Source organism: Symphodus melops (genome assembly GCF_947650265.1).
Source record: "Symphodus melops genome assembly, chromosome: 14".
NCBI classification, from domain to species: Eukaryota; Metazoa; Chordata; class Actinopteri; order Labriformes; family Labridae; genus Symphodus; species Symphodus melops.
This window is the reverse complement of record NC_136704.1, coordinates 10,301,201-10,327,441: the sequence shown is the minus strand read 5'-3', so window position 1 is coordinate 10,327,441 and position 26,241 is coordinate 10,301,201. Positions and strand designations below refer to the sequence as shown.

At 38.7% G+C, this 26,241-nt stretch overlaps 2 protein-coding genes across 2 annotated transcripts; both read left to right on the top strand.

The window, feature by feature from the left end:
• The first annotated feature begins 2,369 nt into the window (after nt 1–2,369).
• Nucleotides 2,370–21,403, top strand: itprid1 (ITPR interacting domain containing 1). The gene is made up of 16 exons (XM_079360684.1): nt 2,370–2,636; nt 2,988–3,039; nt 3,850–3,887; nt 5,752–5,805; nt 7,556–7,604; nt 10,557–10,634; nt 10,777–10,979; nt 11,759–12,273; nt 12,939–12,999; nt 13,670–13,782; nt 14,160–16,508; nt 18,068–18,195; nt 18,659–18,770; nt 19,440–19,712; nt 20,049–20,099; nt 20,975–21,403. Exons 1-15 carry the CDS (start codon nt 2,531–2,533, stop codon nt 20,094–20,096), a joined length of 4,179 nt encoding a protein of 1,392 aa, XP_079216810.1. The 5' UTR covers nt 2,370–2,530; the 3' UTR covers nt 20,097–20,099; nt 20,975–21,403.
• Nucleotides 21,404–22,533: 1,130 nt separating this feature from the next.
• Nucleotides 22,534–25,725, top strand: ppp1r17 (protein phosphatase 1 regulatory subunit 17). The gene is made up of 4 exons (XM_079361824.1): nt 22,534–22,612; nt 23,245–23,335; nt 24,020–24,175; nt 25,582–25,725. Exons 2-4 carry the CDS (start codon nt 23,266–23,268, stop codon nt 25,650–25,652), a joined length of 297 nt encoding a protein of 98 aa, XP_079217950.1. The 5' UTR covers nt 22,534–22,612; nt 23,245–23,265; the 3' UTR covers nt 25,653–25,725.
• Nucleotides 25,726–26,241: the final 516 nt, after the last annotated feature.

The following is a 26,241-nucleotide window of genomic DNA, read 5'->3' as shown; positions in this document are numbered from 1 at the left end:
ATCTTGTATTAGGTAAAATAAGATAATCCTTTATTCATCTCACAAGTGGAGAAATATACACAAAGTCATTTCCTGTCCCCCACCTTTGTGTTGCTATGCATCTTTGCAAAGGTGTTGCGTTGGAAACAACAAACGTGTGTAAACTTTGAAGGGTTTTTATAGACTTACCAGAGCACTCTGACAAAAGACAATTACAGTAATCCAACCCTGAGGTAACAAGTGCAGGAACTAGTTTTTCTGCATCGTTTCGCTATGACTGACCTCATTCCGTTTTTTCAGGAAAACCAACACAGAATAATGAACTATGAGTTGATATTTAGTCAGTCCTTACTAATCCTGCTCATTCAAATGAAGCAGTAGGGTTAAGTGTCTCACCCAAGGACAAATCGGACATGTTGCTGCATGAGTTGGGGATCAAACCCTCAACCTTTTGGTTAAGAGACGACAAATTGTCTAGTCTACTAATTGAGCCACAGCCGCCCCTTCTAATAGAAAAAATAATTATCAGCACCTTTGAACACTTTACCAGTTTGTCTGACTTGACACCAGAGGGCTCCAACAACTGCTTGTCAGTGCGCTTCAGAGGTTTGTGTGAATATTCCTACTTATAACTTCATCGAGGAACACTGCATGAACATATGGGAATTAGTTCACAGTGTAACATTGCATTCAAGTATTATACCTCTTAAGAAAACCTTTGACAGATACAGTGCATCTGTCCAATATGACATAAAAAGCTTAACATTTCATTTACCAAACAATATAACGTTTTCTTTTGAAATATTTTGAACATTTTCTGCAAGAGAAAAACGTGTGAATCAGCATTTTCCAACCTCATGTTCACTTTACATCACGTCTATGATGGAAGGAAGTCTCTTTCCTCAGGGACTGCTGCTCAGAAGAGGTCTTTAATTCTATCTCATGCACAAAGGATATTAAACATGTTTTGAGCTTAAATCTTTGACTCTTTCTTATCCTACACGGGTGTATTTTAGTTCTATGGTAATCTATCTATGTCTGATGTTCTGTGACTCTTCACTTTAGTTTGTAGATGACATGAGCGAGGCTTAAAGTGGCTTCAGAACCATCTCTCTAAACATCAGTCAGAAACACTCTCCAGCCATGACGAGCTCCCGAACAATCAGATGTAAGTGAGATGATTTAATAACTTAGAATTACTGATTTTTTTTCTTTTCGGTTTGATACTCCCTGACTCCTGAAGTTAAACTTAAAAAGTTTTGTTAATTTCTTAAATTGCGAAACTCCCCCCAAAACATCTGACCATATAAAAGAACTTTAAAATTCACAGTAAAAAAAATGCTTATTGAAAAGAAAGTTACATAGAAATATAGTTGTGGTTGCTAATTTTTCTTCTCTCACACACCCATACACACACACACACACACACCTACTTGACAAACACAACCTTAAATCTATCCTGAAACTCCTCTTTTGCAATGTCTATAGGATATTAACTCTATTAAAAATAACTTAACACAACCAGCAAGATTTTATTTCTCTATTATAATAGTTTGCTTCTTCTATTTCCTCCCCCCGTTTCAGAACACTCATATCGTCTTGTCATTATTCCACTGAAAGAGAAATACTTTGCCTATCTACTATTTTGACTATGAGCTCATGCTTCCCTCTTTCAAACGTTAATGGTCACCGAGATAAAAGGCTTCAAACAATGTTCTTCTCCGACATTGAAACACTTTTGCTGCAGACACAAGATGTTTTTTCAGCTCCTTCAGCTGCCCCCTTTCTGCCAATCATCAGACCAACACTTTGTGCGTCTCATAAAGAAAGCATTTAATTAATCTATAAAGAAGGAGAAATAATAATGGCAATAAACACAAGTCAAATTGTCCACATTGTAAAACCACAACATTTGCATACTGATATTAATATAGTCAAAGAACTGTTAAAAAGGAAAGGTGTTACTGCAGGAGTATGAAAGAATACAATAAAACATATCTGAACCTCTAATAGATCAGATACTTGAAATGATGTATTAATATTAAATTAGGTACTGGGAACTATCAAATGACTTTGAAAGGACTGGCAGACATAAAAACAGAAACTGTCTATAAACAAGCTCCGCTTTCTTTGTTTCCCTTCTACAGTATGTGTGTTGTGAATATTATATTGAAAAGTTTTAGTCCAGGAACATCGACGACAATTCCTGAAAAAAAAGCATGCAGAAAGTCATAAAGGAGCAGCAGGAAGAAATGTCAGCCATCCAGGAAGCAGAGTTTCCTTGTAGGGCTGAGAGGTTTAACAAAGTCATTTGCATGCGCCACCATTTCTCGGACCTGTTTACAGAAGTGAGGGGAGCTGAATAAGAACTGCTGTCTGTGTTGCTCCATCTCAGAAGTACTGCGCTAGAGGAATTACAACTTTGCCTGCTGCCACTTCACACAGGCGCGTTGCTTCAGACAATGTAAATACATTGGTCAGTGCTTTATAGATTTGTTTTTACTCATTTTCTACATCTGTGGATCTCAGTGGTTTGAAGTCTTTTTTTTTAATGGCCTCTGAAGAAGCTGTGGCTAAGAGGGCCAATCTGGTGGCATCCAGGGTTCAGTGGAACCAAATGAACCAATCTGAATCCGCTCAGTACCAAGAGACTCCAGGTATGGAAGCTTAATATGTGTTAGTTATCAGGTCATGGTACTCACTGACATGTAAGAATGATTTAGTGATTTTACAAGTTGTATCTGAATGACCTCAAATTACCATCTCTCAAGGCTATGATTGATTCTTCTAAAGTATTTTACTAAACAAGTTGCCATGATGAATGAGACACCTGATTCTTCTTTGGAGATTTCAAAGATTCAGGTTTAGTGAGCCCATGTTTACAGTTGAGTCAGAGGAGATGTTGGTGTTCAGCGTCCAGTCGATGTCTCTTCTTCCTGCTTCGCTTCATATGTTAGTTATCAGGTTGTTTGTCAACAATGGTCTCATTATAATTATGTCAACCACAGGAAGTTCAAGCAAGGACAATATCAGGAAATGGCTCTCCACCACTGTCACTGAGTGAGTATCAGGATGGGAATACAGGCTGCTGTATCAATGTTCAGTCAGTTAGTTTCATCTGAGTGAGTGTGTGTCAACTTCAAAAACATGGTCCACAGTTTTATCTTGTTTTATTCAAGGATGCAGAACAGTAGAGGACAAATGAGAGACATAACAAGAGCAATACTACGTGGTGCTGGTCTCTGATGCTTTCCTAAAAGTCATTCTTGTTCCACTAGCCTTAAGTACACGCCTCCACATTTTCTGTATCCAACGATACATTTACACGTGGTGCACTTTGGTGCCCAGCTCAGGTCTCTGAATACCACTATCATGTCATCAAACATAAAGTGCTATTACAGCTGTCTCAATAGGACAACGTGCATTTGTCATTAGTCGAAACTCCATTCCCTGTTGAAAGTTATTGTAAAAAAGTTTGACTTCAAAACCATTTGAAGGTGGAAAAGTTAAAAAATGTTTCTTTGAAACAGCATAATGAGTTTAGAGTACACATTGTATCACCAAAAAAGACATTATGATATGTACAAGATCTGTATTGTACTTGCTCTTAAATAAAGTCCAATTCCAGTTTGGCATACGATAGAAAGGATTCATTTTTACATCCACTCTATTTCATAGTTAATAGTTGGACAGTACCTTGTAAATAAACATATTTAAAAAGAGTTTAAATAATGTTTATATCGATTAGAGAGATGTGCTGGTGTGCAGTTGTGTGTTTGTGTGTTTATGTGTGTCTATTGTGCATGTGGCTGCGCGTGCACTTGTCTGACTCTGTCCCTCCTTCTAGTAAGATGTGACCTGTGTTTGCAGGGAAGATGCAAAGCCAGCACCACAGGGGAAAGCTCCAGGTAGGATCACTGGCAATCCTTCTCTGTCTGTTGAACAGTAGAGAAATGTTTATTCCATTTGTTTTGTGCCAACATTTACGTTGTTCTAATGTGATGCCGTTTGTAACATTGTGGTGAGTACAATGTCTGTTTGGCTTCTAGAGCTGAGTTAACTTCTGAGTGGCTGTGGTAGAATGAGACAAAAATGCCAGTCAAGTTGTTACGAGCTGAGACGTCGGCAGGGTGATATTGTGGAGCTGAGACTGAATGCTCAGGCTGCATGTGTTGTGTCACACAGATGAAAGAAGAAACTATGCAGACATACAGTAGCTGCAGCATGCTGAAGAACACTGTTGCATAACGCTCTGCTTGACATGTTATGATCCCTTTTTCTTTTCATGATGTTATTTCTTCACCTCTGTATGTACAGTTACCTTTTGTTCAATATGTGTTTACTTACTTTAGACTGATTACATCTCTTAGATGAATTTACGCATGCTGCTGCTGTGGTTGTTACCTAACCTACTCCTCTTCATAAACCCCGCCTTGAGGTCAGCCCATTCAAACAGCATTCAAATGTTGGTTAAGAAAACCATGGGAACGGCAAATTGCTGCTAATGCCCCTGCTCCCTCCTCCCCCTCACCTTTGAGTAGAGCAGCACTGCCTGGCTGTTTTCTCACTCAGGCTACTGTGCTGGGTTTACTCGTAGGAGAAGTAAAGTTTTAGACTTTGAAAAAATATATAATTCTGTGTTTTACAATAAAATTCAGCCAGATCACAGCTATCAGCGAAAAAGGCTTTAAGCAGTATCTCTTCAGTGCATTGGGCTCACGTCTAAATTGAATGGTGTACATCTGATTTTCTCCCCTGTTGTTTTATTAAGCTGAGCCTGAATATATTAATAATGGGGATCCTGAGAGCACAGTCTCCTTGTTTTACAATTATTTACAGATAGGATGGGACACATGGGACTGCAGCTGTACGGTCAGGTTTTAGCTTGGCACAAAGTAAAAAAAGTAAACATCCAACACTTGTTGAGACAAAATGAATTGCTAATGCGTACATTATTTCCTCTTAAATCCCTTGCTGTGTTGTCATTGCTCTATAAGACTGTCCGAGTGTTACAGTTCCGGTTTTAAGAAAAAAACCTTTAACCAAAACAAATAAACTTGCTAAACATTCAACAGACAAGCACGTTACCTGACCATCTATGACCTTAAATCTTATGCTACCCCTTTAATCCATTGGCTTTTCAAATAAAACATGTAATTTAAGTCTTTATTAAAACTACACTAGAGTAACATCATAGCCAAACAGCAAACAAAAAAAATACATTAAGGAGCCTGGAAATAAAAAGCAACAGGGAAAGTTACTAATTAAAAAAATAAACAGCACAAATCAAATTGAAGGGTTAAATCAAAACCACAAGATCTAAAGACTAAAGACTGCTCATCCTGACCTCTGAAGTCTGAAGGAAGTTCCACTGGCTCGTGTTTTGCCACCAAAAGATTAAACAAACACTGTCTTGTGCAACTTTCAGTTTGCCAACCAAACTAAAAGACGTCCAGAAAATATAATTAACATGACAGTCTGCTTAATCCTGCAGCACCTGAACTTTCAGGTACCTTTGTGGGATTAGTTAATGTGTTCATTTCAAACATGTCGGCTCTCCCATGTTAAAAGATTTCCTGATCTGATTAAAAGCGTCCTGTCTGACAGAAAGCAGCACCAGAAGCTTGTGGAAAGTAAAACTGCATTCCTTTTAACTTGATGAACCTTTGCAGATGACACCATCAGATATGAGCCTGTCTGCAAAAAAGACCTTTTTCTGTCACTCGTGGTCCCTAATGCTTCTTACATCGCTGTGCCCTGTGTCCCTTGCAGAGCTCGTGAAAAGGAACACCAGCTGTGACGATGACCTGGCCCTGGGTGTAGAAGGTAAACAGCCTGTGAGCCTGGACATTTACGGTGCCAATCTGAACTGGAAATCTTTACAGGCACACTCTCAAATACAGACTCTACAATTTGGGAACACAAAGGCAGTGATTTATCTATCAGTTTGTGTCTTACAATACAAGCAGAGAGAAAGAGCGTCGCCAGAATCTCTTGTGTATTTATGCAGAGGAGGAAGCCAAAAGGTGTGGTGAAGCACATCACATGGCCTCAGTATACACAGGGCAGGAGAGTTTCTAATATGAGAGCACAAGACTTCTATGAATAATAAAATGATATAGATGTCTGAGAATAATGGAACAAAATGCTTAAAATATGAAGATATAGGCTGCAAAAACTACTTGCACTGTGTGGGAGAACAAATAAAAAAAACAGACAAATAAAGATTTTAGGTAATTTAAGTCTATTTTACTTCTGTGAGGAGAGGAATCTCGGTTTATACCATCGGAGGTGATTTTGATCTACCCTAATATCCTGAAATGAAAAGTACAAACCCTGACATGTAACAACGACCAGAAATATAACAAAAATGTAACAAAACCCCAAAAATGTTAATCACTGGTTGATAATGTAACAAAATGAAGTTATTATTATAAGGAGAAAAATATGACGTAAAAGTCCAGTCGATTTTCTTCAGGCGGCAAAAGTGAAACGATCTGTAATGGATAAAAAGTATTTTGACTGCTCCATAATGTAATAACTGACCCAAAATGTAGTAACTTCTTACATTTTGGGCAAAGAACGTTTGCGCTCAGCATTTTGTTACATTATCGAGCAGTTATTACATTTTGTGTCGTTGTTACATTTCAGGCTGTAACAAGCCTGATGGTGTAACCACTCGGTCATATAGGGGATGTAGTTCCATTTAAAGAAAAGACAACTTGTTTCAAGCTATTAGACATTTAAAATAACAGTGCTGTTATACTCATAGCTTCTGGATTTTTCATTGAATAAGCAGGAACTAACCCTTTTACAAATTACATTCCCACATTATTTCAAACTACATATTTTTGTGTCTTAAAATATTTCTGGAAAGGATCTTAAAGCAAGACAAGTTACCCAAAACAATCACGATACAGAAAGGTCACTTATTGATTAATGGAGTAAAACTCTCAGTTTAAACCTTCTCCATCAAATTCCAGCATTATCTAAACCATTTAAAAAAAGTCTCTCCCTTTGTATCCTCCCCGTGTCCCCGTACCTTTGCATCTGTGTTTGCTCGACATATAACAGCATGACTCGACATCAAAAGTTCAGAGCTCTAAGGACAAACATCTGAAACGTTTATCACTCTTTTCTTTCTGACTTTTATTTTTGCCTTTAAAGGAAAAGCATACATAGCATATACCTGAGTGTACTGTAGGGATATTACAATTCAAAAAAGTTCGAATAAAAACAGGACACACTATGGCAGAGCAACATGAGAAAGACTACTATCCCAGTGTCAAAATAGTCCCAGTCTGGGAGAGGGAGGTAGAGGGGACAGCCAAAACCCAAACGCCCTATGAAGGGAAAAAGAAGAGAGTGAGGGAGGGTGAGGGAGAGCGAGGATGAGAAACACTTTCCTAATATAGCTTGAGGAGCTCTGACACCAGACCTGTACAGGATGTTCTAACTTTCGACTTTTTTTTTTTTTTTTCTGTTCTGCATTCCTCCTTTACTGATGTTCCCCACTCTGCTCAACATGCAAAGATTGTTTTGCTGGTCCAGATAACAAGACTTTTCTCCTTTACAGCGTCTTTATATGGTAACCAGGAGGTGAGGACGGTGCAGGATTTTCTTCGGTAAGGATGTATCCTTGCTTTTATCTCCTGTCAGAGATACAGAGTCATACAGCCAGCAGTGTAGAGTGAGGTTGACCTCTATCACATTACGCAGTAGTTCATTACAGTTGAGAGATTGTTATTTCTAACTGAAAAAAAAGTATGTTCGTTTTGACGCCAGTTTAAGAATGTGAAATGAATGTGACTAAAACAACCTCCATAAAATGTAAAAGCATTTGTGAAATACTTTATCATGTGTGAAAAATAAACCCTGCAATTTAAAGGCCTGTGTAGCTCTTTTAGCCTTTAAAAAAAAAAAAAAAAAACTTAAGCCTAAATGAAACAAGACAGACATAACCCCGATCTCTCTGTAATATCTACAGTATGAACTTCGCTTGATCTTAAAAGACAAAAAACACAAGACAGTCAGACAGTGTTTTTAAATTATAATCTGTGATCACAACTTTACAAACCAATTTGCACATTTTCATGATTGTCTGCTCTTAACTTAATGTTTGTCAGCTGTTTTTTAATCATGTGATATATATGATGACGGTCGCCTGATGATGGTCGTGAGGTCACCTTTGTGAAAGAGATCTTGAGCTCACTGAGTTTGATAAAGGTTAAATAAAACCATAATGTACTTAGCAAACTATTATCATGCATTCTGAAGATTTAAAAGTTTTAGTGATCATGAAAGTCTTGATTATGGTTTCGTCTTCAGAAGGTGTTAAAAACATCACAGTGTTACAGGGTAGTTGAGGCTTCTCATCATATGTTTTGGACAGCTGCTTGTCTGCTCACTATCTGTCGAGTAGTTTAGGCAGTTGCAGTTGAAAAAGTTGATCTGACAGCTTAAAGTTAAAGCATATAATGTGCCTGGGGAAAATAAAGTTTAAAAACAGGCTCATCGTTTAAGTCAGTGAGTGTGGATTATAATCAACGACTATGTTCTGTATGAGGTCAGCGTCTTTAATACTCACTGATTTATATCTCCGTCAGTCATCATCTCATCCAAAAAATGAGCTGCTTTAGTTGCTCCATGCATGTTATCACAAGGATGTCAGTTTTTACTGATTAAATATCTTTTAATCTTTTCATGTCAGATGAGATGAAAAAAATGAAGATAAAAAACACAGCTATGTGTGTGTCCGTGTGTCCGTGTGTGTGTGTGTGTGTCCGTCCGTGTGTATGTCGGTGTGTGTGTGTGTGTGTTTGAGGGAGAGAGAACATGTAACTCATTTTACATAACTTTCACTGGACAGTCAATGAGCTGTCATTAAGGCTCTCTCTTTGCTCTAGTTACAGAAAACCCCATTACATGAGGATCAGATCACTATATGCAAAAAAGGGCAGAGTGATAAAAACATAATACAATGACTCATCCTGTCATGTGCTTAAGTCAAGGCACCCAGAACGTGTTGTAAGAACAGTTCTCATATTCACGTCTGATGTTGTCTTAGAAGTACAGAAGATCTGTTGGGTTTGTACTCGGTCGTCTCCTGCTGTGTCTCTGTGACTGACAGTCAAGGGCTGTGATCACAGCTTCTATACCTTAACATATAGTTAGACATGGAACTACAGGGCACATTTACCTGGCAAATAAGCCTCTCCTCCTTCATCTGCACATCAGCATGTGGCTCAGTTTGCATAGAAAACGAAAGGATCAAAGGGTAGTTATTACAATGTTTGACAGCTGAACAGAAAATATGAATCTGCTTAGAACAGGATGTAGCCTATATGTATAAAGGAGCGAGGAGAGCAGGCTAGACCTGGTCCCAATCTTCAAAGACAAGAGGCAATATGTGAGTAGGCTGTTATATACAGTATGTCTGGTGTTTTTTTTATGAACACACTTTAAACCAAGTTACTAAATTAGCATATTGGTGACTGTGGTCTGTGCGTGACTAGAAATACACCAGTTAGGGAGCGACAGTTTCTCTGACATCTGAAACTTAAAGCACGACCTGATTTGTCCAAACACGGTCAACTCAGCTTAAGTATCTTTAGTAATATATTGAAAAAAAGAAAAGAAACTGAAGTTATTCCTGGGATCATGTGCAAACTTACATTTAAAGTATTTTTTACACATAATTTCCATTTCATGTCACTCATGGTTTATTTAAAATTTAACCATACTTTTGTATATATTTTAAAAATAATGGGAAAACGTAAACATTTTTAATGCTTAATTTTTTGGTGTGTTTTTGGAAGATATCTTGTGACCCTTATTCTTGGTGGTTCGCGACCCCCACTTTGGAAACTACTTCTTTAAAGAACTCAAACAGCTTTTATAGTGGCTAAACTTCGAACACTTCTGGGTAGTTTCACCTGGTCCGGAACCTTCCATAGCAAAAAGGACTATTTGAACGTATCCTAGATCTCTTGGGTCATGCTAAATGACTTTTGTCTGAGTTAAATTGCAGAAAAAAGCTGCTAATCCTGGACTAATCCTAAATCCTTAAGTCACGCTTTTAGTTTAGATAAAGGTTGGTTTCATCGAGCTTTACTGCTAAGTATAAAGTTGAGTATCATCTGTATGAAAATTAAATACCACCTGATGATTTGTAACAGTGTGCATCTTTATGATGAAGGGACCAAGCATCACATGTTATAAACTGCATCTCTGTGAATAACTTATCATAAATGTGGCCAAACTAAGTTGATGTTATAAATAGGATCCTCTGCTGGAGGCAGTGAGAGCATTTGCATATTTTACCTGTGCTGTCTCTTTACTTAAATGGACTCAAATAAAGTGTTATGAAGAAAGTCACATAACTGATTGACCGTGGCTGTATTGAGGATATTCATCTAATAGGAATGTCAGATATATGTCGATAGGATAGTTTCCTCCTGAATCAAGAAAATTAAATTCTTAGATAAGATGTAATTACGGCTACAATCCATCATTGAACTATTTAAGCATGTGTGACTAAAGTCCTGACCCACTTGTTGTCTATCAAACATGTTCAGGTTGACCAGGTCAAGTCCAGCTGTCAGCAGGTGGAACAGTTTTAACTCAACACTTTCTGATCAATCTGGACCATTAAGGTATAACACCACCCTCTCTCTCTCTCTCTCTCTCTCTCTCTCTCTCGAAGAATGATTTAACTCAGTAGTTCATTTGTGTACAATAATGATTCATTACGCTCATTAGTTATGTACAAGTCTCTGCTGATTGTCTGGTTCGCAGCGTCATGGACGTAATCAGCCTGTGGAATGAGGACCCAGAGGAGGTTCTCTTCGACCTCGGCTTTGGCTGTGATGAGCCTGACCTGTCCGGACGCATCCCAGCTCGATTCATTAATTATCAGTCTCAGGCAAGAGGAATAAACCTCCAGGTGTTTCTGGAGGCCCAGAAGAATCGACTGGACTTGGAAAATCCAGATGTCAGCAGTAAGTCTTATTTACATCGTAAACTCAGATTGAAATTTAGATTTGAGGAATATGTTTATGAAAAACATTTTTAACTGTGCCATGTACGTTCTTATACAGCAATCATTGTTGATCACAACAAACAGTCTTTAAGATGGGTAGAGGGCTTTGCTACAAAAATTAACGAAAGAGGGAGGGAGCAAACAAGGCTGTTGCAGCAGAGTTGGATTTTCTTGCACAACTTCATATAAAGGTGCATAAAGGGACAAAAGGCTTGAAGAGGTCAAAAGGTTCCTGCAACACCTTCATCAGGGTTTTCCAAAGAAGGCTGCTAAATGTTGCTGTGTACATCATACATCATATTGGGTCATTATAAATAACTCATGCACAAACAATCATGCACAAAGCTCAAACCAAGATTAAAGGTTTAAAATATACACAACTGTAACTATAACTCTGTGAAAATGCTTTCTTTGACACGTCTCATCAGCTGATAAATTACCATCCAGACTCGAGCTTTTATAAAAAAATAAATAAATAAAAAAGGTACAAAAAACAAAGTTTTACTGCGATCTTTTCTGTAGGTAATAGAAACGCTTGTCTTGTCTAGAATGCAGAAGAACTGGATCGAAAAACAGGATGAAGTATGGTCTCGGCCTGCTCTTTCGATGGTTTTAAACTGTATATGACATTAGGTTTTGTTAGCAAATTCGGTTTAAAACATGTCAAGGCAAAATGTATGCTGTTTCATTTGAGCACAAATTGACCCGTTTATCCTGCCTTCTTTTTCTCTCTGTTAGATCGCTTTAGGCAGCTTGAGGTTCTCCAGCAGGTAACCACAGCCTTCTCGTCTTTGTTGGGGTCCTCCTCTCCTCTGAGAGCATCGCAGGAGAAAGACCTGCCTCCCGAGGCCCGGGAGCGAAGAAAGCGCGTGGGCATGCTGTTTAGAAAAGCATCAAAGAAGACACTCAGTCATGTCAAGAACAAAACAAAACAGGACTTTACCACCTCACATGCTACCTCTCCCCTTGCAGCACCTGAGTCACATTATTCTCTATCATGTCTGGCAGACAACAGGATCCCCTTAAAAAGAATGAAAACTGGATTTCCAGAGACAATTTGTCTGAGTCCTCTTGCAGAGGAGCAAGGGACTGGTCCAGATGCTCAGTCCGACCCTGAAGCAGCTTCTTTGATAGCTCAAGATGGAGCCCTTCGGTCTTGGTCCCTAAGGGAAGGTCGCTCCTTGACAGGAAATCCTTTATTGCAGAGGAAGAAGAGCCCTGGTCAGGTCAGGGAATCGTTTGAAATGGACGAGGTAAGTCGAACGTCTTCTGCTCAGGTTCATCAAAGGCAACACTATTTAGGCAGAGTGGTTTGTCTGACAAACTTTATACTTTCGAGATACGGTTTACACTCGGTTTAATGAAGAGGAACACACTCTTAGAGTGAGGGTACTGCCAACTCCAGCAAGCGCTCCAGAGCAGTTGTGGAGTTCAGTGCCTTGCTCAAGGGCACCTCACTGGCTACCAGGCCAATTTCTGAACTTGGTCTGTGCTGCGACTTGATCCAGCAACCCTCCAGTTCCCAACTCAAGTCCCTACAGACTGAGCTACTGCCTTGCATTTCTTTGAAACAGTTTCTTTCCACAGTGTTCACATTTGATTTATTTTCATTGCTCCATGTCGCAGATTGGACGTGTCGTCACTTGACTCTTCCCTGAAAATAATTGAAAAAAAATTGACATAGGCAAGATTACGTCAGTTTGAGGTCATTAATGTTGGTTTTGATTAATTGCCCAGGCCTTCTTTGAATTTGTGACTTTGGACATCTTCTTTATGAGTCCTTATAGTTAAGATAAGAAGATTGACATGGTGCCATTCTTGCTTTGCTTAAAAGTACATATGATTAATCGAGATAAGGGTTACTGTCACTTCCCTGCAGAAGTTTCTCAATGTTGTCTCATTTCTTATTTCATTTCAGATCCAGAGTTTTGATGAAAGTAGTATTACAGGGAGCTTCACTGGAGGAGCAGAACATTTAGGTGGGTCAAAAACATCATTATTTACTGGAGTTTTCACGTCTCTCTTGATCTTTAGTCACTTTAAAGTAAACGATAACTAAACTCTATTCCTGAATGAAAGTGATTTGTATAACTTTGGAGAGCTGGTTTTAGATCTGCAATTTATGTGCCATTGCAATTGATGTAGCCATATATCATTTGAATACTGTTTTAACATTGTGGGACAATCTACCATGATGCAGAAATGCAAAGTCACCAGAGGCTTTGGTCATTTTCATATCAGCACCCATTATATGTCACAGTTTCCTGTCAGGGTAAGAAGTTAGAAAGGGAAGTTTCGCCAGTTCTGAACTTTCTGTTACGCATTACTAACAAGTCGCTGTCTTAGGTACAGAATAAAACACATAACCAAACACAAAGTAGAACACTGATGACATTTGGACCCGGTCTTAGGTTCAGTATAACTTTTTTGAAAAGTGTTTCCAGATGAGGTCTGTACTTTTCCCGTTTCCAGTCTTTGTCTGAAGTTTCTAATCTACGGTCATAAACCTTAGATCTTAAGTATTACTGCACTGGCCTTATAAGGATGTCACCTGTGTCCTCTAAGCTCTAAGATCAAATACTGTACTAATGCTTGCTTTAAATTGAGTACTTCCTGTTTTTTCTCCCCTTTGCTCCCTTGTGTGAGCAGTGCGATGTGTTGTACGTACCAACAGCTGCCAGTCAGACAGCAGTGGTTTCTTGGAGGAGACTTTCATCCCTTCTCAATCTCAGCAGGATTCACCAGCACCCGATCTTGTCAAGGTTCTTAATAGCTCATTATACTTCTCTTAAGCCCCTAACTTTACAGAAGAGTAATGTTTAATAACTTTACCCTACGGTGGCTGGGTAAAACCCACAAGAAATAAGAAATCACAAAAAAAAAAGAAAACACACAACAACAAAAGATACACACAAAAATAAGAAAACACAACAACAAAAAAGAAAACACTAAAAAGAAAAACACAACAAATAAGAAAATACTTTTTTTTGCTGTTTTCTTATTTCTTGTTGTGTTTTACACTTCCCAGCCAACATATTTACACTTTTAAACTGCTAACAGAATTTTCTAGAACATTTAATAACTAAACAGCGTTTTCTGTTTGGATGTTTAACTGTCTGATTTGGCCTTTTGTTTGCAGGCTCTGTCGTGCCTTTCAGGAGGAAGCAATGACAGCAGCAGTGAGAGGCCACACACTCCTTCTCCTTCTTCCCCTCATTCCTCCCCAACCTCCGTGCGACCTTCATCTCTGGCGTCTTTTTCACCCTGCCTTTCACCAGAGCAATCTTTGATCTTTGACCCTTCCCCATCTCCTGCCTTGTTGTGTGACCCTAAATCTGACCTGGACAATTCAGACACTCTGACACCACCAGATCAGACTCAGTGTCCTCCTGTTTCAGTGTCTGCTTCAGAATATGAATACCTTTCCCCTTGTTTTTTCTCACCGGAGTTACAGGATATAAATGACCAATCAGAAACTCATGCCCCTCCCTCTTTCACACCCGTCTCCTCTCGGTCTTCCCCCATGAAGGCTGATTCAATGATTAGCATATCAGAGGAGATTAAAATGGAAGACAAGGATAGTCCATCCCACGGCCTCTCTGTTCTGTCTTGTGACTCTGATCCCACAGCAAGCTCTACCTTTTCAAGTGTTACACCTCCTGTCTCGTCTACTTACTCTCCAAATTCAGATATTTTATTTAATTCCATAAGTCCAGCTGACACACAGTCCAAACAGACTGACGAGTATTTTCATCCAAACTCTCTCGCTGCTACTGATGGCTTGTCATCCCAGCTTTCCTCTGACCCTTTTCTGCCTTCCTCTGCCGCTTCTGAGTTTTACAGTGCATCCTCTGTATCGTCGTCCTCACGGAGTCTAGAAAACAATGAACGTGACACTCTTCTCCGAGACTCTGGTGAAAAAGGACCCTGTGATCCACCCAGCGGTATTGCAGAGGAAGCACCCTCTTGTCTCAGCTCTCAGTTGGACCAGGACAGACCTTTAGATTCACCTGATCTCATCCTGGACTCCTCGAGCTTCGGGGAGTTCAACCAACAGCCGAAACTTACTCCTAACCCATCTGTTACAATATGTGAGTCTACCTTGTTGTCAAAATCACACTTTAAGAACCGTCTTATAGATCCAACTGTTGGAGAAATATCTGACTTTACAGAGCAGTCCATCTACCACCAAGAAGGAAAATACTGTTCTGATGATGTCGGAGACATTGCTGTGGCATGTCCTGCCAAAGATGTTATTCCTGCAAAGATGGATTACCTCTCATTGGATGTCGAGGATACCCTTGTGAGGAATGAAAGGGAAGAGAGAGAGGATGACAGACACTCGGACACTGTGCAGACTCCAGAAACTGTTGTTTACATCTCACATACAGAGAGTTTTGCGGGTTTGTCAGACGGTTCTAGATTAGTGGAAAAGGAAGAAGAAGAAGATCCACAGCTCCTGTTTGGTAGTTTGCATGGTGAGCTTTCAACTGAAACAAAACCAGAAGAGGACATTAATGGCACAGGAAGTGAGTCACTAAGAACTTTCTTACATTTCCATGAAGAAGTTCCAAAAACACACCAAACACATGGAACACCACCAAAAAGCTTATTTGAGATTGACAGCTTAGATGTGGCATTTCAAACCTCAGTGGATGGCTCAGAAGGTGAAAATGGAGATTTGGATGCTTTTTTTCAACAGCTTGATAATGAAAGGCAAGTCTACTGGGCAGAACCTATCCAGATTTCTAATCAAAGCTCTCTTCTTGAAGAATCCGGCAGCCTCGAAGCCTCTGATGAATCTCCTGTTAATTCTCTATTGGCGAGAGGAGCAGCTATTTTAGATTCATTATTATCCACAGGCAAAGTCATGTCTTCACTGATGTCATCGTCAACAATTTACACTGCCCCGGCAAACCCAGACACAAAGCCACTGAGCCGCTCTGTTTCTGTCCAGATGTCTTCGTCTCCATCCTCTCACATCATCCGCAGGAAGGATGTTCCCTACATTACTGATTCAAAACGCAGCACCCTTCTCCCTGCTGTTGCCCCTTTAGACACCTCCACCCCTTTCCGTGCTGTTCAGTCATGGACAGACTGGCAGATTCAAAAAAACAGTCACTCCAAGATGTTTTCACATGGGGCTCCTGATACTGTTCAGAATGAAGCAATTGTATCCACAGGTGTGTCAGAAACTATACAAAGGCCTACACTGATCTTCTCTTCATCTCCATCTCTGCCTCTGCTGTCTTATGACCGGCAGTCATATGACTGTTTCCCTGGATTGGCTCGAGACAACAGCACTGTGTCAGTATCTTTAGACAAAGGTTTGTGGTCTGATGAGGAAGAAGAGGTGGAGAGGAATAAGAATGAGGATGAGAAGAACCTTTGGGAGGGCAATCAAACAGCCACCGTGGCATGCTGCTTCTCCTGTGATCAGCAGGCTTCCTACAATAACAACAAGCAAAACACTTTTGGAAACATCCCTGTAAGTAACACTACATTCTCTATTATATCGAGTTAGTTCACTTTCTCTGTTCAATAATACGCTGTCATGGATCAGCCACGGCTTCCACTTTCAACTGAAAAAAAATAAATAAATTGAGTGAGGACTTGAGTTTGTTCCTTTTTTGGGTTGCTGAGAGTCCATGTCTTTTGCATGCAAACAAAAAAAAACTAAAATAAACAAAGACAGCCATAACAGTGTCTTGGATGACTGGTATCACACTGAATTAGTAAATCTTTCACTGGGAACTGTAAGAATGCACTATAATTCGTGATGGGATTAATTTTACAAGACTGAATAAATAGATAAGATAATGCAGTGCAGTCCTACAGCATTACTGGTGACTGTAAATGCTGCCTTGGTTACAAACTTAGTTATTATTTCCATATATTTGCATAGATAATGTTGCAATAATCTGGACTTTTTTCATTGAATTGCGTTTGGACTCTTTTAATTTAAGCTTTAAGAAAGGGTTTTCAGCAAAATGTTAACATTTGGACCATTTTGACACAGCATCTTCTTCTTTTGAATGTCACTTACACTGAAATGTATACGACTCTCTATTTTAAGTTTTTTAATTCCTCAATGGCCAATTACAATCAGCAATATCAATGATAAAATCAATCACAAAGACCTCCAAAATTAGATTTTGTTTTTAAATAGATTTATGGTTTCTATGGAATATTCCCTTAGATTGCTCAAACAAACCATCACTTTAATTCTAAAATCAATCTAAACCCTGAAAGGATTAATTCTCTTAAAACTGTGCAGAAGCTGTAACTGTTTTTTAGCATAACAAATGTTCAATTTTAAAGCCAGCATAATGAGATTCAGAACACAAGAGGAAAGAGTCCATCTTTACGGTTATAGCAATCAGAATAGTTTTGACTGCTTGTCTTTGTATTCACCCATTTACAAACTGTTACCAGCAGTGAGTTGAGTCAACCCCTGTATATATGATGAAACACCATATTTACACTTTGTAAAAAACAGAATATTTGTTGTCATGTAACCATAGTTCTTGAGATAGCAGCCTTTCAAAGCCAGCACCATATTAACATATAAATGCCTCATTTGCATCTAGAGCTCCTGGAGGTCTTTCTCTATTCTTTCTAATACCCTTCAATCTTGTTTTGGTCTCTCTTTCATTCAATTAAATTCAGTACTCTTCATAAAAGACACCTAAATTAACTGTGTTGCGAATTTATATTAAACCTGATTAAATACAGAAGCTTAATTTACCTTTGTTCCATGTTTACAGTGTGCACCCAAATGTTTCATAAAAAAAATAAATGACATTTTGATTTGAACATGTCTTTAAATGTAATATAATGACAATCTTAAACAATACATTTGATTCTTCACGAAGGTCAACAGCAAACAATACTCGATAATATTAACTGCACAAAAGTTTTCCAAAACTGTCTTCGCAGTTCAGGTCCAGACTTTGATCTTGTATTGTGTTTCTGGATACACATGTTGTTACTTATTATCTGGATGGGCAGATTGAAGGTGACTTTTTTTCTTCTTGTTTTAAATAGTACTCTCTGGATGAGTTAGAGGAGATGATGTTGTGTCTGCAGCAGTTTCGCTCTGTGCTCTGCAACATGGAGGAGCAGCTGTCTGAAGACCAGGCTGCAGTTTACAGCGCTCTCACTGATCAGGACAGGTACTCACTGTCTGTTTGGTTCATCATTAGATAAACAGAGTACAGCTTTAGTGACAGTATTGAGGGTCAAACTTTGTGACACATACTGATACTTTAGTGTATAAAGATGTCTGACCCTGACATGTAAACTGAGACGTCACAGATACAGGAAAAGATTATGAGACTATATTATATATATGATCTCATATCTCTCTTTTTTCTTAAACTCAGCTCTCTCATTAAAAATATCATTTTTTGGGGTTGGAAGGAGAAATAAACTGTTAAAAAAAAGACAAGTTGTTGTTTATGAATTCACCTGTGTGTGTGTGTGTGTGTGTGTGTGTGTGTGTGTGTGTGTGTGTGTGTGTGTGTGTGTGTGTGTGTGTGCGTGCGTGCGTGCGTGCGTGCGTGCGTGCGTGCGTGCGTGCGTGCGTGCGTGCGTGCGTGCGTGCGTGCGTGCGTGCGTGTATGTGTTCCTGTGAAGGGAGAAGGTTCGAGACATAGAGGAGCTGAGGCAAGCAGTGAAAAAGGAGGCTGGAGAATTAGAGATGCATCTGAATGAACTGGCCCATCACTATGACGACAGCTTGAAAATGGTAACCCACTCAGTCACACTAACACGGCTGTACTTGTCTGCTGAGGAAATAGAGCTAATATGAACAATAAGTAAATACAAACTGAGAGCCATCAACATAAAACATTTTGATGTGACATATATAAGTGATTATTAAATAGTGCATCATTATTCATGTAATCGGCTCTTTAAGCAACAATGTTCCTGACTATATGAGTTCATGACAGGATTTGTAGGAAGGCCTGGTGTGGACTGCCTGAAGAGGAAGTTCATCTTTATTGCTTGACAGTTTTTTAAATTTGCATTGATAATCACCCCAATGAAAATGCAAGCTGTGTTAAAACCACAAGTCATTGTTAAACAGCTGACGTTAAACTCGGACACAAACACCTGACGTTAAACTTAATAAGCCGCCAGTTTCCAGATGTATTTGATCCAATCTCCCCAATTTCAAGACTCAATCATGTGAATGACATCAAATAGATGCCAGCAATAAAGACGTGTTTAATTTGTTTGACACGCTACTCCTCAAACAAGAGTCATTCCAGACAACAAATAAATAATCATTATGAGTTGTTCTGTTGAATGGATTTTATCTTCTTCTATTTTTCAGATTATCTGTCCCATGTAAGTAGATTTGTTTTGAAGAATATATTTTTTAACCTAATGATATTTGTGTGTTTTTCAACAGAAGATGCACAGATTGTTGGATGAGCAGTCTCTGCTCTGCACTCAACTCAGAGTCTCTGTACCTGGAAAGGTGTCCGGATCATTGTGTCCTGCCTCCAACAGGACAGTAGCCACTCAGTGCTGTCTAAAGCCCACGATGCCTTCAATGGATGACAGCTCCTGGAGTGTGGATTCTCACAGACAGTCACCTCCTGGATCTGAAAGTATCAGTGAGCGCCTGGGCTGTTCTCCCACTAAGGCGGACAGGGTGGACATATTGAGCTTTCTACAGAAGGTCAGATCATCACATTTCTCATTTTTCTCTGTGAGGAAACTAGAAAGGACAAGGAATTAGAGGGGAACTAGAATTTCAACTATATAAGAGTTGGAACACAATCGTATCAGTGATGAGGCTGTCTCATCTTAATTGTGAGGAAAGTATTATCTCTATTATATAAAGATAATACGCGTAAGAAATACCCCTTAGTTGTAGAGCTCCACATACCACTGAACGTATATAACTTCAAAAAAATTATAAATTCAATCATGAAATATCATATGTCATTTTTATGAGTATTTGTCCATTAATCAAACTTTCAAAATACTAAATGTTGTGTGTCCTGCTTTCCAGCTGAAGGAGTCTTTGCGTCATTCTGTGAACACAGACTCACTGGAATAAAAGGTGAAGTGTTCTTATCGTGCTACCTTTGGGGCTTGTTATTTTTATTACACCAGTCGTCATCGTTCACCTGCACTGTCGTTCATTTGCTGCCCTGTGTGCCTTTGAATTGCCCCCCAGGTACAAATTAAGTGTTTTGCATTTACTTGAATTGATTCACAAAATCATACAATTCCCCAAAGACAGGGTTGGAAGTAACTTGAAACTGATGATAACAGTTGATATGGGAGTACCTTTAAAAGTAACACTCTGTACAGACAATAATTCAGGCTTTGAAACCCATTCCTTTTGTTATTGTGGATGCACTGAACAAAATAAGCGAATTTGATAAGCTTGCACAGTAGTTGATGTCTGATCTGTTCTTAGTAATTTGCACCAAACCACCCAGTTTTTTTTTTTTTTGTCAAAGCTCGTCATCACAGTCCTCCCATGTCATGGCCATTATAGTTGTTAATGTTAATTTCAGAATGATGTCTATTAATGTTTTTTTTAAATTACTGCAAAGACTACACATACGCTTGCCATTGGCATTGTAGCTGAATATCAGTGGTATCCATTGTTGTTTATTGGAGGTGATGTTGATCTGTCTCTCTTTATCTGGCTCTTTCTTTCTATGGTAGATGGTTGTTCATGATGAATCTGGTTCTGCTCGAGGGTTTTGTCTGCTTATGGCAGTGTGTCCTTGCTACTGTAGCTTCGCTAAATGTTGCTAATTGCTGTTCTAATGATGGATTCATGTTGGGTCTTTCTTAATAATATATATCAAAGAGTAGAGTCTTGACCTGATCTTGTCTGCAGTTTCTTGAGATCAATTGGTGCAATGTATAAAGACTGAATCATTGATAATGTAAGTAACACCTTGTTGTCCTGTCTTTCAGGCGTCAGGGGAAATGCATGGGACTTCATCTGACTGATAAAACCCAAAGTTTCCTGAAGTCTTCCATTATGTAAGGACATGTGTCTTTACAGATGAACAGATTTCGCTTTTACATGGTTTCCATTATTCCTTGTGATAGCTGGTTCACATTTGACTTGATGGACAGGCTTTTAGTGATGCTAAGACTACAACTACAAGCTGCCTGAGCTGCAAACTAACACAAGACTTTTTTTTAAAGAAAAGTAGAATCGTATAATCCAGTCTAACACAAAAGCAACATGAACAGCTAAGAAAAGAGTGTATAAAATAATGAACTATGTTAATATAAATGTAAATATGAGTTATTTTTTGACACAGTATGGCTCTGCTCAGTGGACACACACGGATTGATATGAATAGCACTGCTCCAATAAACATTAGAACACTGAAATGTTTTTTGTTGATGTCTGCATGTTCGTGTTCTCAATGTGTCTTTGTTTTGATTGTTAAACACAATGTCTATTGTGCTGTAGAGGAGGTTTGGACCATGAGTGAGAACACGATGTACAAATGATCACACAACCATTATGAGGACATCAAAGGGCCTCGGAGGGACTGGAGCATCACAAGTGTTTTATTTGTTAGCGCTTATTTAAGAGATCTAATATTAAAAGAACGTAACCACAAACCATCAGTGTTTTGTTCACTTCCACAAACACTTAGGCTGTTTATTAAAATGTTACACACTGGCCAAAGCTTTACTGCCTGTCACATTAAATATGTTATTATGAGGCTTATGTTGCTAAAATATGACTTTTTAACTTTTGATTTGAAAATAAAAATGAGACAAAAGAGTAATGAGACATTTGGTTGGTTGAGTTGGTCATCTGTCAACCAGCTCCTGCACCTATGTCTGATGTGTCCTTGGACAAGACACTTAACCCTAAGTTGTTTCTGCTGCTTTGTTGATGGTGTAGAAATGTTTATGAATGGGACTAGTTAATACTGATGTATTACACTTTACACTTTACACAGCAGCCTCTGCAGCTGGTGTGTGAATGGATAGGTGTGACCTGCAGTGTTATGAGCAGTCAGAAGACTAGAAAAGCGTTGCACAATTTCTTTTGGCTCGTTCAAAGACACAAATAAATCAAGAATTTAACAGTAACATTACACACAGGACACAGAGAAATAATGAGATATCAAATGACAAAATAATACAGCAAACACTAAAGACTAAAACTAAAATAAAGAAAAACACCAAGGAAGAACGACACAAAATAAAACAAAGAAATCTATGCTCTGAACACCGTTTACCATTCACACATGTCCATTAAGGTAGATCCTCACTGATTACAAAATAAGGAAAGCAACTGAAGAGCATACCATTTAGGTTCTCCAGGAAAAAACACATATCTTGAACATATACAGTATACAAATATTTCCATGAAGTTCTTTACTTCTTTTTTGTGTCTTGATTAGACATCATAACTTGTGACAGAATAAGAAACCAAAAAACCCCAAAAAAAACAAACATCATAGATTTCAGGATGTGAAAGCAATTCTAGGCGTGCAGAGAAGAGAGGATGCTCCGCCTCCATGCTTCATAACCCAGAGACTCGCTGCTCCAATCTGTCTGTCTCACACTGCTGACTCTAAGGTAAGAACACACTCTGATTCTTACACAACTGCTTGTTTATTATTTGCATTCTGTATTTCCCTCCAGTCTGAAGCTTTCTACTCTTATTGATTTCTCCCACCCTGTTTATATGTATTTATATTGTCTCATTCGTTGTCCTTTGATGTTTTCTTTATGGAGCATGCAAGCTTTCATCCCTGTTTTTTTAGAAAGTAAAATTGGATCAGTGGAATCACTCTTCCATCATTGACTCGACATTTGCTTAATTATTTTTGGACAATATGTGACACAGGAGGAACAGTATTTAGGCACACTAGTTTCAAATGTAATGGGTAATGTTTAACAGAGAGAGAAGTGCTGCTTGTACGTGGTGGTTTGATCAAAGCTTGTGTTTGGTTTAAAGTGTAAGTGAGGCAGTCAAACACACACATAGAGCCATGAAGTGCTTTATCCTTTGTTAGTGTCCACTTATGAATAATGGATTTGTGAATGTGTGCGTGTGTGTGTGTGTGTGAGAGAGAGAGAGTGTGTGTGTGTGTGTGTGTGTGTGTGTGTGTGTGTGTGTGTGTGTGTGTGTGTGTGTGTGTGCGCGCGTGCGTGTGTGTGTGTGTGTGTGTGTGTGTGTGTGTGTGTGTGTTATGTGATCTGTGTAGAAAGCCCTGAGGGCCTGACAGATGACGACTGGCTGTGTGAGGTCGACCCTGGAGCCTGAACATCGACTGATGACACAGGAGAGCAGACCCTGTAAGTACAAAGCTCTTTTCATGTTCACATAAAAAAGAACAATCTATTGACAATCACAATGTTTTACTGACTAACAATACAAGCAGCTTTAACAACATGTTTCATTTTAATAATGTAGATATCAAACAAAACATATTGTAGCCATTTTCTCTTTTTCACTCAAAACAAAAATGACTGAATAATCTTATCAGTTTAGATGATTGTCTTATTTTTGGTCAATGGGATATTGATTCTACATGGAAAGCAAAGCTCATACTGCATTGAAAAAAGGAAAGGCTCTGCTCTAAAGTGATGCACATCTGCTGTTTATTCAAACTTAACACCAGTAAATTCCTTCTTTTCAAAGTAAAACATAAAATACTCTGTTTAAAAATAATGCTGCTGTGCCTGAAGTTTTCTTAAAACCCTCGTTAAACGTTTTTGATGAGTGAGCCGGTGAGTCCTGCTGTCTGTGATACATATTCACATCGTGTTCACATGAACCGGACAGCTCATCCCCTTGGTATAAAGGCTATTTAAGTAAGGGACTAAAGGAAAGAAGAATTTCATTATTTGCATCATGTTATATTTAACAGGTGTAAATAATTAAAACAAAGACAACAGCCACCGGTTTTCTTGGTACGTCTTTTCAAAAAAGCAGGTAGGGAGAAGTCAACAGTAACAATTTCTCTGGTTGTGCGACAGACGGGCCTCTGGAGAGCCTGATGGACAGGAAGTTAGAGATGAGGAATGACCCAAAGCAGGAAGAGGAGGCCCTCTGTGCAGAGAATCAGGAAGACCTGCTGAAGAAACCTCGCAGAAAAGACACACCTGTCTTAAACTCTCCTCCACATCTACCAGGTGATTGCTCACGCAAACACTCCACCATGCTTGTCTCATTGACCTGGAGCTTAGATGTTTAAGTTGTTAAGAAGTGATAATCAACACCAAGGGCACATTAAAGAATGGAAAGTTGATTTTGAATGAAATGACGATTTTTGATGAACAGGAGTGTCTGCAGTGTCACATATATTGGTGTGTCATAAACGTTAAAAAAACAATCAGTGTTTACCAATGCCTTCCAAACCACACATGATCATTTTTTTAAATGATTATTTTCAGACACCACTCACTCTTTGGTTTACGTTCAGGTTTGGGTTTAAATGTTTTGTTGAGAATAGCAGAACCCTCCTCACCAGGTTTAGACTAAATGTTGGTAAGGATTAAAACATTCTTGATCCCTTTCGAAGTCATGAAACAAGATTATGAATTGGCCTTAATAACTTTTATATGTACGTTTATTTTGCACATCTCATGGTCAATAACCAATGAAAAGGGTTCAGTTGTTATCTTGTGACCTTTGACCTTTTTTGCTTGCACTGCTTAAAACAGATGAGTGCTTTCATATATTAAATTCCATATTTGACCTTTATCTGTCTGTCCATTATTAAATGATCGATGACTTTTGATCTTTTCTCAGTTACGCTGTGAGTGGTATACAAAGTCAGCTGATCTTCTTTTTCTGTATTCAAAGTCTCATAGGCCGCACTCACCCTATACCCAGTTAGACCTTCCTGTGTGTCCTGATAGTGTTCTGTGCAGTTGTCACATATGAGGCCATGATGTTGTTCTATACCACTCAGAGCTGTCAGTTGACATATACCTATAAAGGTAATTGTGGCAGTCTGGTAAGCGATGTCACTTCAACAAAGCGAATAGGTTAAGAGTTTTTGACCTGTAGGGTATGTTGGAAACATAACAGTCTGAATTATAAGGTCCTTTACCTGCTTTTTGTAAACATAACAATGAGCATGGTCTTGTTACCTGCTCTTTTGTTAATGTTAACAGACAAACAGTAAGGTCCTTTACCTGCTTTTTGTAAAGTGTCTCGAGATAGCACCTGTTATGAATTGACGCTATACAAATAAAGATTGATTGATTGATTGATTGAATTATCTGAAGCCTTTTATTGAGCGGTCAAACTGAAAGTGCTCATAATACCTTTTGACATGTTAGGACTGCAGACAGAAATCACAGTGAGAACAATCAGAGGCTTTAAAACGATGATGGACAGGAGCTTGGAAAATACATGCATTGTTATTGTGTTTTTCACCTCTGAACCTATGAATTTTTAAAATTTGAAAATATATTTTATATGATGATGCCCCAGATTCAAGCTATTTACTTTGCGTGTTGTACATAGTTGTCTTTGTGTAGTCCTCAGCTATGTTTTAATGCCTTTAACTTCCTTGTTTTTCTTTTTTCAGGAGTCAGACTATTAAAAGCAGAGATGAAGATGGTGCACTTGGAGGATGAGGAGAAGGATATGAAGGATTAAAGCCTTTATTTAACTTTTATTTTGTTGACAATAAATGTTTTAAGTTCATCCAAACACAAACACTTTGACATAGTCTCTGTCTTTTTCTACTTCCCTCACTACCATCAGGATAAAGAAAATCAAAATGATAACTGTAGTTCACCGGTCGAGCACACCCCAATAGATGTGACTGGGTCTTGAAATATACAATCATGCTTTTTTAAAGCAAAAATGTATTTATAGAGTTTTAAACAAATGATCATTGTCAGTTTAAAATATAATAGCGTTTCATTCTGCTCAGTTTCACTTATGTTATACCACATTTAACAGTCTTAGACGTATAAAGAAGGACCTCTGCTGGGTATTTGTGGTAACTGCGTCTCAGTGTGTCCAATAGGAATCCATGAGGAACATGGCTCGGACCCTCAGCAAGATTCTGGTTGGTCACTTATTTCCTTGAGGAGATAATGAAGTACTGAGATGTAAATCTGTGATCTGAGCGACATGCTTTCCTTGTGTGTGTGTTTTTCAGACCAAAGTGTTCTTCTAACTTTGTAGGGGGATTTTAACCTCAGGTTTTTATCCTCTCCTCAGCTCTTTTTGGGAAGAA

Coding starts and splice junctions, on each gene's coding strand:
- ppp1r17 (XM_079361824.1), top strand. CDS start 23,266: ATGACGACTGGCTGTGTGAGGTCGACCCTGGAGCCTGAACATCGACTG. Junction 23,336..24,019: donor GACACAGGAGAGCAGACCCT/GTAAGTACAAAG, acceptor GTTGTGCGACAG/ACGGGCCTCTGGAGAGCCTG. Junction 24,176..25,581: donor CTCTCCTCCACATCTACCAG/GTGATTGCTCAC, acceptor TTCTTTTTTCAG/GAGTCAGACTATTAAAAGCA.
- itprid1 (XM_079360684.1), top strand. CDS start 2,531: ATGGCCTCTGAAGAAGCTGTGGCTAAGAGGGCCAATCTGGTGGCATCC. Junction 12,274..12,938: donor AATCGTTTGAAATGGACGAG/GTAAGTCGAACG, acceptor ATTTCATTTCAG/ATCCAGAGTTTTGATGAAAG. Junction 13,783..14,159: donor CAGCACCCGATCTTGTCAAG/GTTCTTAATAGC, acceptor TTTTGTTTGCAG/GCTCTGTCGTGCCTTTCAGG.